General features: G+C 41.6%; 1 protein-coding gene across 10 annotated transcripts in view; it reads left to right on the top strand.

The window, feature by feature from the left end:
* LOC129183379 (IQ motif and SEC7 domain-containing protein 1-like) overlaps nucleotides 1-17,812 on the top strand; it is a 142,360-nt gene that overhangs the window by 7,834 nt on the left and 116,714 nt on the right. For 4 of the 10 annotated variants that reach the window (XM_054780542.1, XM_054780541.1, XM_054780534.1 and 1 more), the window contains exons 2-3: nucleotides 5,661-5,795; nucleotides 9,167-10,652. In XM_054780542.1, the coding sequence (XP_054636517.1) occupies nucleotides 9,970-10,652 (683 nt within the window). In that variant the 5' untranslated portion in view covers nucleotides 5,661-5,795; nucleotides 9,167-9,969. The other 6 variants (XM_054780536.1, XM_054780539.1, XM_054780537.1 and 3 more) reach the window with 5 other exon arrangements.

Here is a 17,812-nt window from a genome sequence, read left to right as displayed (position 1 = left end):
TATGACAAGCTGTGGTCGATTTTCCAATAGAAGTTTCTGGAATTTTCCCTTATGCCTTTCTTTGGTTTTGCTATGGTGCTTCATATAACCCGATTTAATAAATTCCCAAACCTCCTGGTAGGTTTCTTTGGCTCTATTTTGTGTTATTGAGGTGAGAAACATTATTGAATTCAATAAATAACTCATGGCAAAACAGGAAGGTGGTGTCCGTGTGGTGTCTCGCTGCCACATCGTGTCTTTGGGAAAAGTCACATCAAGAATGACGTCTCAGTGAAGGTAAAGGTAAAGTTAAATGTTCATTTATCCCATGCATTCATCATTTATATGTATTTACAGTCGTCCCTCTCCCCATCACGATTTGAATTTTGCGGTTTTACTCTTATCACGTTTTTCCAAACATATACTAACTAATAAATCATGCTGTTTCATGGTTGAATACAGCCCATTAGTTTAAATAAAAGTCATATTTAAGCAAATGTTAAATTTTTTTTGCCTTAGTTAAGCATTTTTGAGCATTAAAAAAGCTACATGTAATGAATCGTGGCAGGGCACCACAGCTCAATAAAAGCCGCCACACCTTGGAAATGATTTTATTTTTTATTTTTTTAATGTGAAAATGTTAAGTGATACATTGTATGAACTGACATGTATCCTATATCGGGGTGCCCATTACGGCGATTGCAACGGTAGTGTTGGTCGTGTGTCTCTGTCCGACCGCCACTAAGCTCCACTAGGGAACACATTTATTGCGACACACACGAGCATGAGTTTTATTTATGTCTTTAATGGCTTATTTTCTCTGATTATGTCTACTATATTGGGTATTACTATTGTTGGGTGACTATATGGGTGTTAGTTCATGTCTAGGGGACTCTAATAATGTTAAAAACCGTATGTAGAAGATTGTAAGATCTATGCCATAAGTACAAAAATATCCCATTTATGAATACGAAAACCTACTTTGCGGAAATTCACTATTATGGTTGGGTCTGGAACCAATTAATTAACTATGATAAATGAGGGATTACGGGATATGCATTTTGAATTGTTTTCTGCATGTAAAACTCAAGTAATTGTAAAAGTATTAAAAATGTGTTTTGGGTTAACATTTTTGGCTTCCTGAAACAGATTTATTGGATTTACATTATTTCCTATGTTGAAAAATTTTGTTGGTTAGCCTGCATTTCGGTTAGTCAAGCCTTTTGGAATGAATTACTGACGCTAACTAAGGTTCCACTGTATTATTAAAATTCAGTGATCCCCTCTATTGTAAGGTGCATAGAATAGGAGATGAGATTTGAATATTGGGATTGATTGATAAGAAAGACACTGGGTTCCAAGAGTTCCAAGACGAAAACCACTGCTGAACAAAATGAACATTGATGCTCGTCTCAATATTGCGGGAAAAAATCTTGATCATCCCCAAGACCTTTGGGAAAATACTGGTCTGACGAGACAAAAGTTTAACTTTTTGGAAGGTGTTACATCTTTCCTAAAAATAACGCCGCATTTTAGAAAAAGAGCGTCATGTCAGCAGTAAAATATGGTGGTGGTAGTGTGAAGGCTGTTTGGCTGCTTCACTACCTGGAAGACTTGCTGTGATTAAATGGAACCATGAATTCTGCTGTCTACCAAAAAATCCTGAAGGAGAATGTCCGACCATCTGTTTATGACCTCAGGCTGAAATAAACGTGTGTTCTGCAGCAGGACAATGATCCAAAACACACCAGCAAGTCCACCTCTGAATGGCGGAAGAAAAAAAATTGGAGACATTAGAGGTTTTTAAAGTGCTAAAGTGTTTTTGGATCTCTGGTGTGCCTAGTCCAAGTCCTGACCTGAATCCTATTGGGATGCTGTGGCATGACCTTAAAAAAGCTGTTCATGCTGGAAAACGCTCCAGTTTTCAATTCTGCAACGAAGAGTGGGCCAAAATTCCTCCTCAGCGCTGTAAGAGACTCATTGCAAGTTATCACAAACGTTGGACTGCAGTTGTTGCTGCTAAGGGTGGCCCAACCAGTTATTAGGTGTAAGGGGGGCAATCACTTTTTTACACAGGGCCACGTGGGTTTAGATTTTGTTCTCCATTAATAATACAAAGTTTCATTTAAAAACTGCATTTTGTGTTCTGTTGTGTTGTCATTAATTAATATTTACATTTCTTTGATTATCTGAAACATTTAAGTGTGACAAACATGCAAAAAAATAAGAAATCAGCAAGGGGGCAAACAATTTTTCACACCACTGTACTGTAATGTTGATATAATACTTTATTCATGAATCCCTCATGAATGCTCATAAATACCTAATAAACCTCAGCCTACAACACCAATTGACGGCGGACAGTGTAGTAATAAAAAAAAAAAAAAAACAGGCTTTACTACACATCTGAAAGTGCAGCCTGGAGGTCTGCCAACTATCAGTCAGCTACATATGCGGGAGCTGTAAGTTTGATCATTCTGTGTTTCTTCAGCGAATAAGCTAACCTAGCATGGTGTTGCTGTTCAAATGTGAGTGTAATGTTAGCACTGTAGCTCACATAGATGTCTGTACTAGTGTTGCTAACGTTTGTGTCCCACGTCCCGCTCCTTAATGTTACAATGTTGTTGGATGTGATATATGGCCTCTGTTATGTTGTAAAGTGGATGAAGTGCACAGTAGCACTTTTGAAGAAATACCACGGCTCCAGACTAAAATATAAAACATTGTGAGTGAATTTTTCACCTACTCACGCGTATCTGAGACCAGATAAAAGTATGTGTCCCATATTGACTTGACAAGGGACATCCCTTATTACCGTCAGAATGAAAAATAGTATGTGAAATGTGGTCAATTGATGACAGCTTGTCACAGTCTAAGCCTATCAATGTCAGCATTGCAGTTTGGCTGTTTTACCATCTTTGTTTACACATTTTGCCTGGCTCCACTGTCTCTCTTGCGGAAGCTTGCGAGCTAGCTAGCTACTGTAGCTAGTCAAGTCAAACTTTATTTCTATGTCATATTTTTAAACAACCATGGTTGACCAAAGTGCTGCACAGGCTGTATAGACGATGAGAAAATAAAATCAAGCACTAAAATAACCACACAGACAGCGAGTTTAGCTAAAAAACTATAAAATATACAAAATAAAATAAGTGTGCTTGTACAGTTTTTGTTGAATGCCAGTGAAAAGAGAGAGGTTTTTAAAGTGCTCAAGTGTTTGTGCATCTCTGATGTGCAGGGGGAGGCTGTTTAGAGTTTAGGCGCAGCCACAGAAAAGGCTCTTTCCCCTCTAGTGGTAAGTCTAGAGCGGGGGCCAGACAGTAGCAGTTTGTCTGCAGACCTCAGGGCCCTATCTGGGGTGTGGGGCTGCAGGAGCTCAGACAGGTACATTGGAGCTAGCCCATGCAAGCATTTCAAAACCAATAGTAGCATTTTAAAATTGGCCCTTTGTTTCACTGGGAGCCAGTGGGGAACTACAAGCACAGCGTTGTAGCTCGCCGAGTCTCTGGTCCATGGACTCCAATTTTTTTTTTTGTTTTTTTTTTTGTTTTAGTACAGTGACATTTTATCTTTAAAACAAACAAGCAATGTAGCTCATTCAGAGATCGTTTTTGTACGATGACTACGATGGCTATAAGGTTCATGGGGTACGTGCTAACTTACTTTTTTAAAGCGTCACTTAACAACCTTGCTGTCTTGTCACCATTATAATCAGGGCTGTTCAGTGCAAGCATTTCACTCGCATATGCGCCTAGAAATAGGTTGTGCGAGTAGAAAAACTAAAAAGGGAGCACACGTGTGAGTACGGATTTCAACCCTTTCATTCGCATTTTGCTCCTAAAATAAGTCCATACAAAGTGAATCAAACTAGAGTCCAATGTTCGTGCATCTGTTCATAAAGTCTTCTGCAACTTATATTTTTTCACATCGGCAGGCTCCAAAACACAACTCTCGTGTTGACGCGCGATGACGCCTCAGCCACACAAGCTAACAAGCTAGCACTAACGCAGCTAATTGTTATCATTTGGATACTGGAGCTTTGCAGGAAAGTTTACTGACGCGTCCAGTGAAAAATGAAAATTTAGACGTATTTTCAAAGTGGAACCAAGGAGGGAGGGGAAATTGGTGAGAGAAAATGTGAATTCTGGGACAGCTGAGATGGCAACAGCTAGCGTTGCAGGACCTTCGCAATGGGAGGCGAGAGCGCTGACCACATGGCCAAAAGCCCGGACTGTCGACCGCGTGTTCAGCGCAGCTCTGCAGAGGGAGTGAGGTTTACCAACGTACACTTGCACAGCCTCACAGGCTGGCATCCGTTACACATCAATATATATATATATATATATCGATTAATCGGTGAAACGTCATAATCGACCAGATTAATCGGCCCGCCAAAATCGTACGATATTTATATCTTGATATTTCCACAAAGTGAGTTGAGACAAAGTCAAAGCCAAATGTGCAAAGTTGTTTTATCAAAATTTTAAAATCTTATAGAAAAATAGCCGCTGGAGTAAAATAGTCCATTCTCTTTTTGAAATAAATAAATATAAAAAAAGTAAAATATAATCTTCAATCTTCATCAAGCTGCACTCATGGTAGTCCCTCTGCAGTGCCCTTCGTGTTGGAGAGAGATCTCACGTTCCACATGATGACAGACATGATTTTTTCCGATGTTTGTGATTCACTCCCGCTATGCAGCCTGTCCTCCTCATCCGTATCTCCGCGGGGATCTCCGGTCGCTCGGTGTAGCGAATGGGTGTGTGGCTCAAAGCTAACAGTTGCTCCCGAGTGTAAACAATGGAGCCGTGAATGAATGGGTCTCCCGCAACAAGCAAGAGGCAAACTACAAACCTGACAAGATAAACATCCATAGCTGCACACTTGTTTAAGGGGTCGGTACGGCACAAAAAACAATATGAAAGTACGAATAAAGCACTATTAAACACTAAAAACGCAGCGGAAAATACAGAGCTGTTGTAACTAGCTTCCACTCGGGCAGTGCCATCTTAACCTCTGCATCAAGAGCTACAGCGCAAATCCGGTCTATATCGATATGAAAGATATGCTTGTTTTTGATATCGTGCTTAAAAGAAACATCGATAGTTTAATAATATCGATATATCACCCAGCCCTACTTGTGACCAACGTGAGAAGACAGCCATTTCACAAGGTTTTATTTTTTTGCGTTTTGGTAGCCTTTTTTTTTTTTTTTTTTTTTTTTTTTTTTCAACTGAGTGACAAGAAACTGACGTTCAGAAACCATCAACTGATTCTGATTGGTCAACTAGCTGTGTTCATTTGAGGTTTTACAGCACTGATTCAGTCCATATTCCAGGATGTACTCTAGCGCCACCTTCTTTTGGCAGTGGTTGTTTTTGCGTTACTATGTTTTCTTTGTATGGTCCTGAAAACAATTCGCCATTGTGTCTTTTCCAGTAACGACTTTCTTCATGTTTCTGATTGGCGAAAATGGTCTTACACTTGGCGTTATAGCGACACCTGTTGTTTAGCAGGCAGTTGACAACCTGTCAGCGTCTTTAAATAACTGACACGTTTGTCTTCATCTGCGACATGTAGCGAAGGAGCAAGTGTGCGCGTCGTTCCCAGCTGGCATTCTGTCTGGAATCAGCACCTCCTCTTCCTCCTCCCCCCGCCCTCCTCTTCCTCCTCTTCATCAGCAGAGCGGTGGTGGAGGAAGACACATTTTTTTTGTCTCACAAGTTAAAGCGTCGTCCGCACTGCAGAGGAATGATGAAGATGATGATGAGTGAGGAAGAGGAACAGACGTGAGGACGCAGCGTCGGCATCGGCATGTGAGCATCATCAATAACCATCATCCTCCCCTCATCAAAGCTGTCACACTCTGCGTCCTCTCTGCGGCGTCGTGCCTGCGCTCATGCGCTAGCGTTGGACACTGTGCGTCATGTAGCGTGTACAAGAGTGCATGCGACATTTTGCAGGTGCTGCACTGTGTGTTTTTGTGTGCGCGCGTGTGTGTGCGTGTGTGTGTGCTGCTAAATGAGACTGAGAGAAAAGCAGTGTAACCTCCTACACGCGTGCATGTGGAGAGGAATATGGTGTATATGTGCTGCTGTAGCAAAGATGTTCCAAATGTGAGCACCAACAACGATGCTTTAAATGTCACTGACAATGATTCATTGTCACATTGTCATGTGTCAGAAAAATGTACATAATGTACACAATCTATACACATCTAGAATATTTGACAAGTGAATCTATCCCTCACATTTCAGAAAGCATTTCATTATATCTCTTCAAGGGACAATGCTGTAGAAAATAAACTTGGATATACTTTAGAGTAGTCGGTGTACAGCTTGTATATCAGTATAGCTGTACTATCTACTGAAAATAAGCAAACACACAGCTATTATTGTCTAAATAGTTGGCAACACAAGTGAATACATCTCACAGTTAGCATGCCCAAATTGTGTCTTTGATGTAAGTATTTAGTGTGAGCACCATTGTTCTCTAGCACTGCCTTAATCCTCTTGGGCATGGAATTGAGCAGAGCTGCACAGGTGGTTGCTGGAATCCTCTTCCACTCATCCATGATGGCATCACTGGTGGAGCCAGTGGATGTTAGATACGTTGCGCTCCTCCACCTTCCTTCCTTCTGCTTGAGAATGCCCCACAGCTGCTCAATTGGGTTCAGATGTGGAAGATACCTGACCAATCCCATCACCTTCAGCTTCGGCTTCCTTAACAAAGCACTTGTCTTCTTGGAGGTGTGTTTGGGATCGCTATCATGTTGGAAAATTGTTTCCCGTGGGAGGGGATCATGTTCTGCTTTGCAATGTTGCAGTAGTGTACATAGAATTTTTGTTTTTGATGCACGTCTACTTTGATGTCCTAATCATAGGGCCCTATGATTTCCGCGTTTACAGAATCGCGGACGGAATCATGGAACTGGCCAATAAAAACTACATTTACTGTGAAACGTGCTCTCACGAAAATTGACATAATGTGCATGAAATGCTGTCATTGTGAGGAGAAGGAATGTTCGTGTGGGGAAGTATTTCCCTGGTGAGCCGCTCATTGTGGCGCAGTCTCATCACAAACACGAACCCTCCATCTCCCGAAGTAAAACATGTCAAAATGGCGACCTGAAACACCTGCGAAAGTTGGCGGAAAAACTCATACGGAGCATGACTGGAAGAGTTTAGCTGAGGTTAGTTTAGTTTAGCAGAGCATGCTAGTGCGGCTTTGTGTGTGCAACTCCCGCTGGATGAGTGTGTTTACAACGTGTTGTTTTCCCGCTAAGTGAGCGTTTTACAGTCCCCGCTGACATGCAAGTTCTGAGTGGAGAAAAAAGGGAGGCATGTTTATCCTTGCTCCCAGCTTGTCTTAACCAGAAACGGACATTCTCAACGTACACAACACACTTCCGGCCTTCAAAATAATAGTGCTGTTTGCCACATCTTGTCTAATTGTGTAAAGGAAATAAGGGTGATGTAAAATATATCTTACATTAAATAGATCAATTGGAACTGCATTGGTGACTTAACCACAAGCACGGACGGGCATTACAATTTGTTGAAAATTTTGTAACAATGTGTGCAGAGGCTAACATCCCATTCAAAACGTTAGCCAGGCTACATCCTTTTCTGAATTGCTGTGCAAAACTTGCTAATGATGTATTTTAAGGATTTTTGCATTTAATTAACTCATTCAGTCCCAGCCATTTTTCAAAAAGCATGCCCTCCAGTACCTGCCATTTTAGACGATTTTGACTGATCTTTCAAGGCACACAGAATATCGTGTTCCATGGTGATATAAACATGGAGCCTACCAAAAGAAAGATTAGATTACCGTCTTTCATCAGAAAAAAAGTTTGTTTCTACCTTTTTCCGTTCTTTAGTACTCACCAGTAGAACATAGGCAAGTTACTGGAAAATATCAGTCCCCGACTAAAAAAGGAAAAACAGCTTTTTGTGAAAAGATACATTTCAAGCATAACTTTCACTTTGACAGAAATATTTTTTGCTTTTGTGACAACAGAAATATCTATCAACTATATCAGTACTAGCAACACAAAAAAGGGGTTGTTTCACATTAAAATAACAATTTATTTACCAATATAACACCATCAACTACAGTAGTTCCAATTTTTACATTTGGAACTGAACTATGTATGCACACGTGTGTGTGTGTGTGTGTGTGTGTGTGTGTGTGTGTGTGTGTGTGCGTTAAAATTTGGGTGCGTAACCTCCTTCATGCTACACTCCTCCACGCTCTCTCACATCCTCCTCCCTGTCATGTGTGAGTCTTCCACTGAAATGACCCTGCTGAGCTCTTATCAATTGCACTTCTGCCACCTTGTGGCCGTTTTTATGGCTTAAAAGTGCTCTGAAATGGTAATGCATTAGTGCAGAGTTGCATCATCACCTCTTTTTGCCTCTTGCGCAAAAAGACGTAAAAGATGTATAAAATGTTGGGATTGTGCTTTCGGGATTATAAACCTTACCCTAACCCAATGGCTTTGGTGTTGAATGTGTTAATAGACATTTTATTCACTAACCCAAAAAGCACACACCCTCTGCTGTTAAAATAAGTGTAAAAGGTAAAAAACTGAATTCTAAAAAATGAAAATGGAATTTGGGGAAAAAAATCAAATAGATTCATAGAGCCCTATCATCAGGAAGACAATGCATTAACATTTGGAGATTTCTTTGAAATGTAAAGTACATTATATACACGCTGCATGCTATCATGTTATAGGAGGGCATCATGCTCTGCTTCACAATGTCATAGTACTTCAAGGAATTAATCTTTCCTGTCAATTCACCGCAGTTCCCCAGTGATGGCAGCACTCCTGCACTACCCTTGACCGTAAGGGCTCATTTTCAGTGGATAGTAAATCTACACTGCTATACAAGCTGTTCACTAACTACTCTGATGTACATCCAAGTTTACTTTCTGTAGTATTGTCCCTTGGCAAGATATATTGATAGAAAAGTGTTTGTTGAAAGTTGAAGGCTGTGCTGACATTTGTCATTCATTCATGGGTTCTGCTGAGCATGTGGATGTGAGACATCAGGTACTAGCGACACCATTTTTACATCTCGAGAATGCATGTTTTTTCAGTTAGACGTGGAAGACGTTACTGCCTCTTTGTTATCCTCATGTCACATTGTCTTCTCCTCTCTTTCATGGAACCATGAAGAAGGATCCAGAAATGGCGTGAATTCCTGGCAACTAAACAAACTTCTGCCATGATCTTAAATCTTTGCGTGGGTCCAACACAACAACTGCAGGATTATTCGTGGTACTGGTCCTGCAGGTGAAGGTGAAGGCTTGGACCACAGCAATACAACGTTCATCTCTCCTCCTCCTCTCTTTTTTCCTGTGCTGTGATGCCCGAAGTGAACTTTCAAGGTGATTCCATCTCAAGCTTAAGGAATTCCGGATGAGGCATGGCATGGATGCTAAATAACCGTCTGGTTTAATCTTTAATTGGACGCTGGCTGGACAATGACCACTGATCAACAGTTGATGTGTGTTTGCATGCTGTTGGCCTCTCATGTGGTCCTCAGCCAGTTGTGACCTCCGCATGGCCTTCAGAGAGAGGATACCACTGACTCACTAATTGCACATTGTCTTTCTGGGGGGAGGGGGGCGGCAAGTGGAGTAAGTAGATTTTGTCCTCTTGTCCTTCATCATGGCTCTGAAGACCTCCTGACTGAAGCAGCTGATGGTCCACAACTGTGTCCAGCTTTCTGATGGACCCCAGCGAGCACAAGGTCCATCTTGATTTTCACAGCAGAACTTGAAGAAGAACAAGTTCTCTCCCCCCCACTTTCTGCTAGTGGGGGGGAGGGTGGCTGTTAGTCAGGCCGTAGGTGGTAGTTGTGTAGATTGTGTAAATGTTCTCAGGCTGTGGACTACAAGGCAGCCCTGTCTGACTTTTTTAACCTCGAGTTTGGCTAGCTAGCTTGCCTGAGTCTTATCTTATAGTTAGCATTAGCCATGGATGCTAACCAAGGCCCAAGTCAGGGCAGCCCAGAAAGCCCAAACCGGGCTGTGGAGTACCTTCTCGAACTCAACAATATAATCGAAAGCCAGCAGAAGCTTCTAGAAACCCAGAGGCGGCGGATCGAGGAGCTGGAGGTCCAGTTGGACCGGCTCAGCCAAGAGAACAAGGACCTGCGCTTGGATCGGCAATCCGCCGCCCCTCCTCCGCCCGCGCCCCTTTCAGAAACTCGTCTTCCTCCTCCTCCGCCGCCTCCGCCTCCCGCTCAGTTCTCCTCGGTCCCTGCCAAGAACCACCACCACAACAGCCAAACCCCGCTTAAACCGCCATCCTCCATCCCGCTCTACCACAGCCACAACCACCAGCACCACCACAGCACCTACAACAGCTCCAACAGCGCCGCCTCTGTCCACTTTCCTCCTCCGGGCCCTGCCTCCGTCTCGATACCTACTCAGATCCCCGCGCCAGTCTCCTCGCCGGCCCCGGCTCCTCCCCCACCACCGCCCCCCATCCCTCCCCGTGAGCAGCCTCGAGGGCATAGCCGCCTGAGCCGAGTGCCGTCCACCAGCACTGGAACCAACACCAACTTTGTGGAGAAGGAGAAGGAGCGGCTGGAGCGCCTGCACAGAACCAACGCCGCAAACAACCACCATGCACACACCCTCCACCTCCACAAGACGTAAGTTACTACTTAAATTTTCATACCAGCACATGCCAAAGTCGCACGAGAAGTTTCCTTCATCTCATTTCAAGACCTGCCAACATATACACATTTTTCGTGCGCGCCACGCATTTTGACCCTTAAATTTGATTGTACACGTTGCTGACGTGCACCTCCAAAAACTGCTTTGCAATAAAACACCCCTTCTCTCTTTAATTACCATAGTAATTACCATCAATATTCACTCCATACACTCTATTGCTCTCTGGTATTACCATATCTAACTTATTGTGTGGAGAAATGGGGAAATAACTACAAAAGCAAACTCCACTCGCAAAAAAGACCATGCCGCGCATAGAGAACGTACAATATTTCTAAAATCACAAATATTGAAATTTTGCTGATCTAGTACATTTTCAAACAGCTAAAATTATACATAAAGCAAACAATAGTCTGCTACCCAAAATACATACAATTGTTCTCAACATGAGAGGAGAAATATGACCTTGAGTAAAAATTAAACTCAAAACACTTGGTGTACGCGAGAACAATGCTAAAAACTTTCAGCATTTTAGTGTGTGGAGTCAATTATGGAACAGATTAATTAAGGAACTGAAACAATGCACTAACGAGCGATTTCAAGAAACAATACAAGTAGTTGATGTTTGCAAAGTACAAGGAAGGAGAGTCCAGAAAGACTGTGTACAAAATGCTACGGGATGTCTAATCACTACAACACTCACTACTAACTCTTCACTCTTGTGAGTTCATTGTCTGTACTCGCCAATACCCAACTATGTTCAGTTCTATTTCATTTGTCAATGCTACAGTATGTCTAATCACTACTACACATATTACTAACTCTTCATTCCTTTGTGAGTACATAGTATGTCCTCGCCCATTATCCAACTATGTTCTGTTCTGTCTACTTCATTTGTCGGTGCTTTGTCAAATCACTACTACACTTATTAGTAACTCTTCATTCTTGTGAGTTCATTGTCAGTACTCACCAGTACTCACCCATTATGTACATGTATTTTCTGTTATGTCTGTTTTATAAGTATTATCTATTATGACTGTCATATGAAGTAGTTACGGTGACAAGAACTTTGACTGCTATTTTAGCACATTATTACATTACCTATCATTTTCATATGTATTTAAACCAGCAAAGAGTGCATTTGGAAGACAGGAAGTAGACAAATGTATTTCAATTGATGTAAAATGGCTGGGGGTTGGGGGGGTAGGATTAAGTAAGTTTTGCTTCTTTCTACTCCTTTTGGACATGTGGAACTGTGAACTGTAATATGTGATGTGTTCCAATGTAACTTGTATACATGTTCAAATAAATTAAACCATAACAATTGTTCCCTCGCTTTTAAAGAAGCTAACAAGCTAAATACAGTAGTTGACGAGAGATGGGGTTGCGCAGAGTTGATGTCACGTCACATGCTCATCAATCCCGACGAAGAACTAAAACAGCAAGGATGTCCAAAGTGCAGTCCATGGACCATTTGTGGCGCGTGGGTTGTTTATTAGACAGCAATACATTGGAGAAATAAAATTAAACAAAAATGGGAAAAAATAGAGCAAAAGGCCTAATGTAACAAGGAAAAGCTCAAATTTTGAACACAAAGAAACACAAAGGTTTGTCTTTAAATATGTATTACGTTTTTAGCCATTTTATAAAATAAAATAACATTTCTGTAAGGTTGGCAGGTCTGCATTTCTATTTTAAAGAACCATGAAATGAGTTTAACTACTGAGGATGTGCAGGAAATACAGTGGAACCGTTCAGTGTCCATTCCAGGATTTCTGTGCATTTTGAAACAATATTCTCATAAGAAATAATGTCAACAGAAATAATCTGTTCCTGGGTCAAACTGTGGCCATCATAAAAGCTTTAGTAAGTTTACAGGCAGTGTTTTAAGTCACGTTGTAAAGGAAAACTGCACTTTTTAAAAACAAAAATTGCCCATCATCCACAATCCTTATGTGAGACTTGAACACATATGGCTTTCTCTTTTCTGTGCGTTTTAAAGATATAAAAACAGATAAAAAAGAGCCAGCTCATTACTGCATGTATGGAACATACCTATTCCTCCTAAAAATGTGTCTGGAAAAGTCTCAACAACCCCCACCTCAACCCATTTTTATATATATATATATATATAACGTGATGTGCATATCAACCAAGCAACAGCGGCATTATTACCTCGACCAAGCGCAGCTCAAAGCGCAGCGCGGAGGTTATGTTTTTGCCGGCATTTATACCTGTTTGTTTGTTTTGTTTATGTTCAAAATAACTTGAAAAGTTCTGAATGGATTTGGATGACATTTTCAGGAATTTTCGGAAATGGGATATGGAAGAACTGATGAAATTTTGGGTGTGATCCGGATCGCTGTCTGGAACTAGGAATTTTTTAAAGGATTCTTTAACATTGCGAGATAGGACCATTTTCGACATTTGTGCATATAACGCCACAAAAAATGGTCAGAGCACTTGGGGAAAAAAAAGTAGTTTCCAACAGGTTCTACAAAATATCAAAGACTGATCCAAAAAATGTAGGATTATTATATTGGTATGAATCACAATATGGGGGGAACTATGGCGCTTGGCGGAGGTCTGTGCTCTCCGAGTGCTTCTCTAGTTATTATTAACATTGTTACGCCAATTGAACTACATTACTGGCGTATTGAGACTTAGCTATAACACACCGTGTAGCTACTAGCAGCGTCGTGCTCACAACGCCAGAGACACTACCAAAAGGTAAGGCCACATATTTGAGATGCTGCTGTGTGAATTCCTGAGTTTGGAAAAGTTAGTGCTAGGTGTAGGCGCTCGTTTCTATGACGTAGCTATGTGAAATCAATGCGCCGTGCAAGGAAGTTCCGGAAATGTTTAGAGTGGCCGAAATATGCAAAATACTGTAAGTATTAGATGTGATCATGACTGTACCTGTTACTACATGGTCCCAGCATGTATATAAAACCATAAAATGTTGGAAGTTTTTGGAGGTGTTTTAATAGCGCTCTGTGTAGGCGGCATAGGTGTATTTCATTACGTGCACTACTGAGCTGTTGCTTTTTATCTGTTTTTATAGCTTTCAAACACAGAAAAAAGAAAAATGTGTTCATGTCTCATATAAGGATTGTGGATGTTGGGCAAAATTACAAAAAAAGCACCGTTTTCCTCTAACATTCTTAACTCATACGTGTGAAAAAAAAAGTTAACCTCTTGATTTAAATAACCTTTGATCATTCTTAACTGTCACACAGGTGTAAAAAAAACCCTGTGATTTGTTTTGGTTTTGCAAACAGTTTTTCCCCATCGGAAATAATGTAAATGTACTCTCAGGTTTTGTGTGACTTTCAAAATTTATGTTTGGTCACATTGTCTGGCCTCAGGGGTTCCACTGTATGTTGAAGCTTAGTTAACAAACTCGTGCTGCTTTGGTCTTTGATGCTGACTTACTGTAGCAGCTTCTCTCTCGTAGGTGCTATGCAAACATGCTAAATCAGAGCTAAATGCATCCTTTTGCTTCTGTTTTTATTGCCATATAAAATGATTTTCGGGGTTGCCAAGCGTTTTGTCATCAAACATACCTTCCTGCTGAGGTTGTTGTGGAATATTCTTGTCCTTTGATGTGCTAGCACAGCTGGCGAGTGGAGGCTTGCCATGGGAATTTACATAGCAGAGGAGTGGGAGAGTCTAGAGACGCACAAACCAAACCACTAGTCACTTGTTGATAATTGCTAGGACAAACACTGACTTTGCCTTGTGTAAGAGTTGCAGGAGTAACCACGGCAACCGCTCCCTCTTCTGTGCTCTTATTTTGGTGGAATTTAGTCGAGTACGTTTTTAGCCTGGTAGCTTGGTTGCTAGGCAACACGCTCTTAGGAGCACCCTGTCAGGAGGCGAACGTTGTCCCATACGAACCGCTCGCAGCTCCTGATGATAACATCTGACACTGAGTACGCGTCTGTGGGAAGCGCTAGTCACGGCGCTCGCTGTTGCTATGCAACGATGCACGGCCCCTTGACAAAGGGAACGTGTGCTGAGCGTGCGCAGTGCTTGCGAATGCTGAGAGCGAGTGGCAGCCTCACACGTGAAATTAATGCGATGAGTCATTCAGATGTCAGCTGAAGTGTCTCGCTGTGTGTTAGAAGACAGAAAAAGGACAAGTTAAGTCAAGTGGGGGAAAATAAAGAATGGTGATTGTGATGCGGATGCCCATGATGAGCAAAGGATGATGCAGAGTCCGGCCGTGCAATGTCAGAACACTATTTCAGATAGAATGTTAACATGTTAGCTGAGGCCTGCTCGCTACGTTCATGGGCGTGGGAGTTCTTAAATGGTAAAATACAACAAATTGTTAGAGAAGGTCATCTTTGCAGTAAAGAGGTAGCCTGGCCATTACATTTTAATGAAAATCTGGGTAAAAGTGCAGGGATGGGTTTTACCTTTGTTAATACTATGATGGGTAACATTAACAGCTATAATATTGTCATGATGTTGTTATTTTACTTATGGCTTGATCAATTTGGGATTTCACTGCTTTGCAGCATTCACTTCTGCTCAAAGTAAACAGGAAGTAGACCATCCGAACTAAAAACTACCTAGTAAATATTTCTCTATTTTTACACAGGTTGTCCCTAAACTCTGGACACAGAGGAACCTTGGTTAGCGTCATTAATCCCTTCCAGAAGGTCCAAACCGAAACGTACTGTAACCCAGTGATTTTCAACTGGTGGGTCGGGACCCAAAAGTGGGTGGCATAGCCTTTTTCAATGAGTCGCAGGTTTATGCCAGAGCAAACAAAAAAAATAATGTAATAATCTGATGTCCGTGAATGCACCACACGTTCTTGTTTGCTATTCGTGTGCTATGCTGCCACGAGGTGTGTGCCATCTTTGTGGGCGACTTTAGCTTGAGCTGAACGGGAAGACCCATAGAATGGGTACTGTGGGGATTCTGTTTTATTTTTCTCAAAATTTGGTTTTTCCAGTTTAAATTTTTTTACGTTCGTTTTTTTTTACCGTTTACACTTATTTTACCAGCACAGAGTGTCTACTTTTGTGAGAGTAAGTAAAAGTTCCAGCTAGATATAGTCGGAGTCACCTCAACGCAGGGCAAGGGCTCTGGAACCAGTCGTCTTGAAAGGGGCTGCACTCTTTTCCACTCTGGTGTTGCCAGAAACGAGATGTGACGGGCAGAGTTGGCAATTGTCTTTGCCCTCCAACTCAGGGCCTTTACTTTGGAGTTTAACCAGGTGAACATGAGAGTAGTTTCCTTCGGGTTGTTTGAGCTTGTGAGCCAAACAGCAGTTCAGAATACCCACCTGATTTGGACTCCCTAGAACAGGGGTCACCAACGTGGTGCCCGCGGGCACCAGGTAGCCCCCCACGACCACATGAGGCGCGCGCAGGCCTGCTTTTCATTCAGGTTTTCAGTTAATAATGTGAGAACAGTAGAAAGAAAAGTATTCTGGAACATAAAATGTGAGTTGTGGATACCAGCATTTTGTGAATGTTTTGGTAAAACAAGCATATTTGATCTGTTTGGATTGAAATAAGGTATGAAAATCATTTCTACAAAAATGAGTAGCTCGTGGCCATTTTCATTTTCTAAAAGTAGCTCTCACAAGAAAAAACGTTGGTGACCCCTGCCCTGGAAGGAGTACTCAAAAATACTTTATTTTGAACAGTATTATTTTTGTAGAAAGCAGAACCTCATAGGAGAGACAAAAAAGTGAGCAAAAACACCTTAATTACTTTTAAAACTGCAAATACACTTGATTTCTTAGTTTGTTTACTTAAAATTGGCCATCTCTTTATCAAAATTAAATAATTTTTATATTTTATCTTCGCGCCTTTTATCTTGTAGTTAGGAGTAGTTTTTTAACTTATCACATATCATTCTTCCATCACACGTTCTGACACACTGACAGGCAAGTGACTTGAGTGTAATGAGTAGTCATTTCATGAAGAAATGTTTTCGCATCTCGACCTGTTTTTTTACGCCTATGGATCTCCACCATGCCGTGTGCAGCTTGGGCTTTAATCTTACTTTTATGTTCCCAAATACCTGCAGAAAATTCTCCCAAAGACACCAGAAAAAGTGGCTAGATTTGTCGCTTTTGAGAACATATGTTGCCAAGAGGGTTTGGAATGTTGCCAGATCTAGCACGGAACATGGAAGGGGGCGGGGCAGCAGCCTCACTCAGGAGCGGTGACACACACAGCAGTGATGAGCGAGATAGACCTCCATGTCAAGATACAGGAGAACAGCGCAAATCCAGTCTATGAACGATATGTTTGTTTTTTATATCTTGCTTAAAAGAAATATCGATATTTTAAAAATATTGATATATCGCCCAACCTTAGTTGGTAGCGACAGTGAGACCTGGAGAGGCGTGATTAGGAGGAATGACCCTCTGATCTGAATCCGAGCGGTGCTTTATTATTGGACTTCTGTGCTCGTCACAGTTGTCCATAACCATGTTCAAGCATAAGGGTGTCCACAAGTGCACTTTGCTCCAGGACAACCTGGGCCGCAGCTCGGTGATGGACTTTGTGGTCGTGTCGTCGGACTTGTGGCCGTATGTTTTGGACACCCTGGTAAAGAGAGGAGCAGAGCTGTCAACCGATCACCACCTGGTGGTGAGTTGGCTCGAATGGTGGGGGTTGATTCCAGTCAGACCTGCCAGGTCCAAACATATCGTGAGGGTCTGGCGGAGTCCTCAGGAGTTTCAACTCCCACCTCCAGGAGAGCTTTGACTAAGGTCATGTAAAAAATGATTAGACCACCATTATTTCTTCAGTTTCTTGTTAATTTTAATGCCTGATACAACTAAAGGTACCTTTGTTTTGACAAATATAACAATGACAATAAAAATAGCTCATAAGAGTTCATTTTTTTGGCAGTACAATTTTATAGCTATTCATGTAAGAACTTAGGTGATTTTAGTTATTATCAAGAAAACCATTGAAGTTGTTTGATATCAGCTCTTAAATTAAACTCTTATGAGCTATATTTGTTATCATCTTTATATTCGTCTATTCGTATATTCGTCTACCAAGCATTGAAATGGATCAATAAACTGAAGAAGCAAGTGTGGTCTGATAATTTTTTCGATGACTGTGTGTTCCAAGGGAGGCAGCGGACATTGAGTCCG

The sequence above is a fragment of the Dunckerocampus dactyliophorus genome, chromosome 1 (genome assembly GCF_027744805.1).
Source record: "Dunckerocampus dactyliophorus isolate RoL2022-P2 chromosome 1, RoL_Ddac_1.1, whole genome shotgun sequence".
Taxonomy (NCBI): domain Eukaryota; kingdom Metazoa; phylum Chordata; class Actinopteri; order Syngnathiformes; family Syngnathidae; genus Dunckerocampus; species Dunckerocampus dactyliophorus.
Note: the sequence above shows the minus strand (reverse complement) of the source record. Positions and strands in the feature narration are given on the sequence as shown.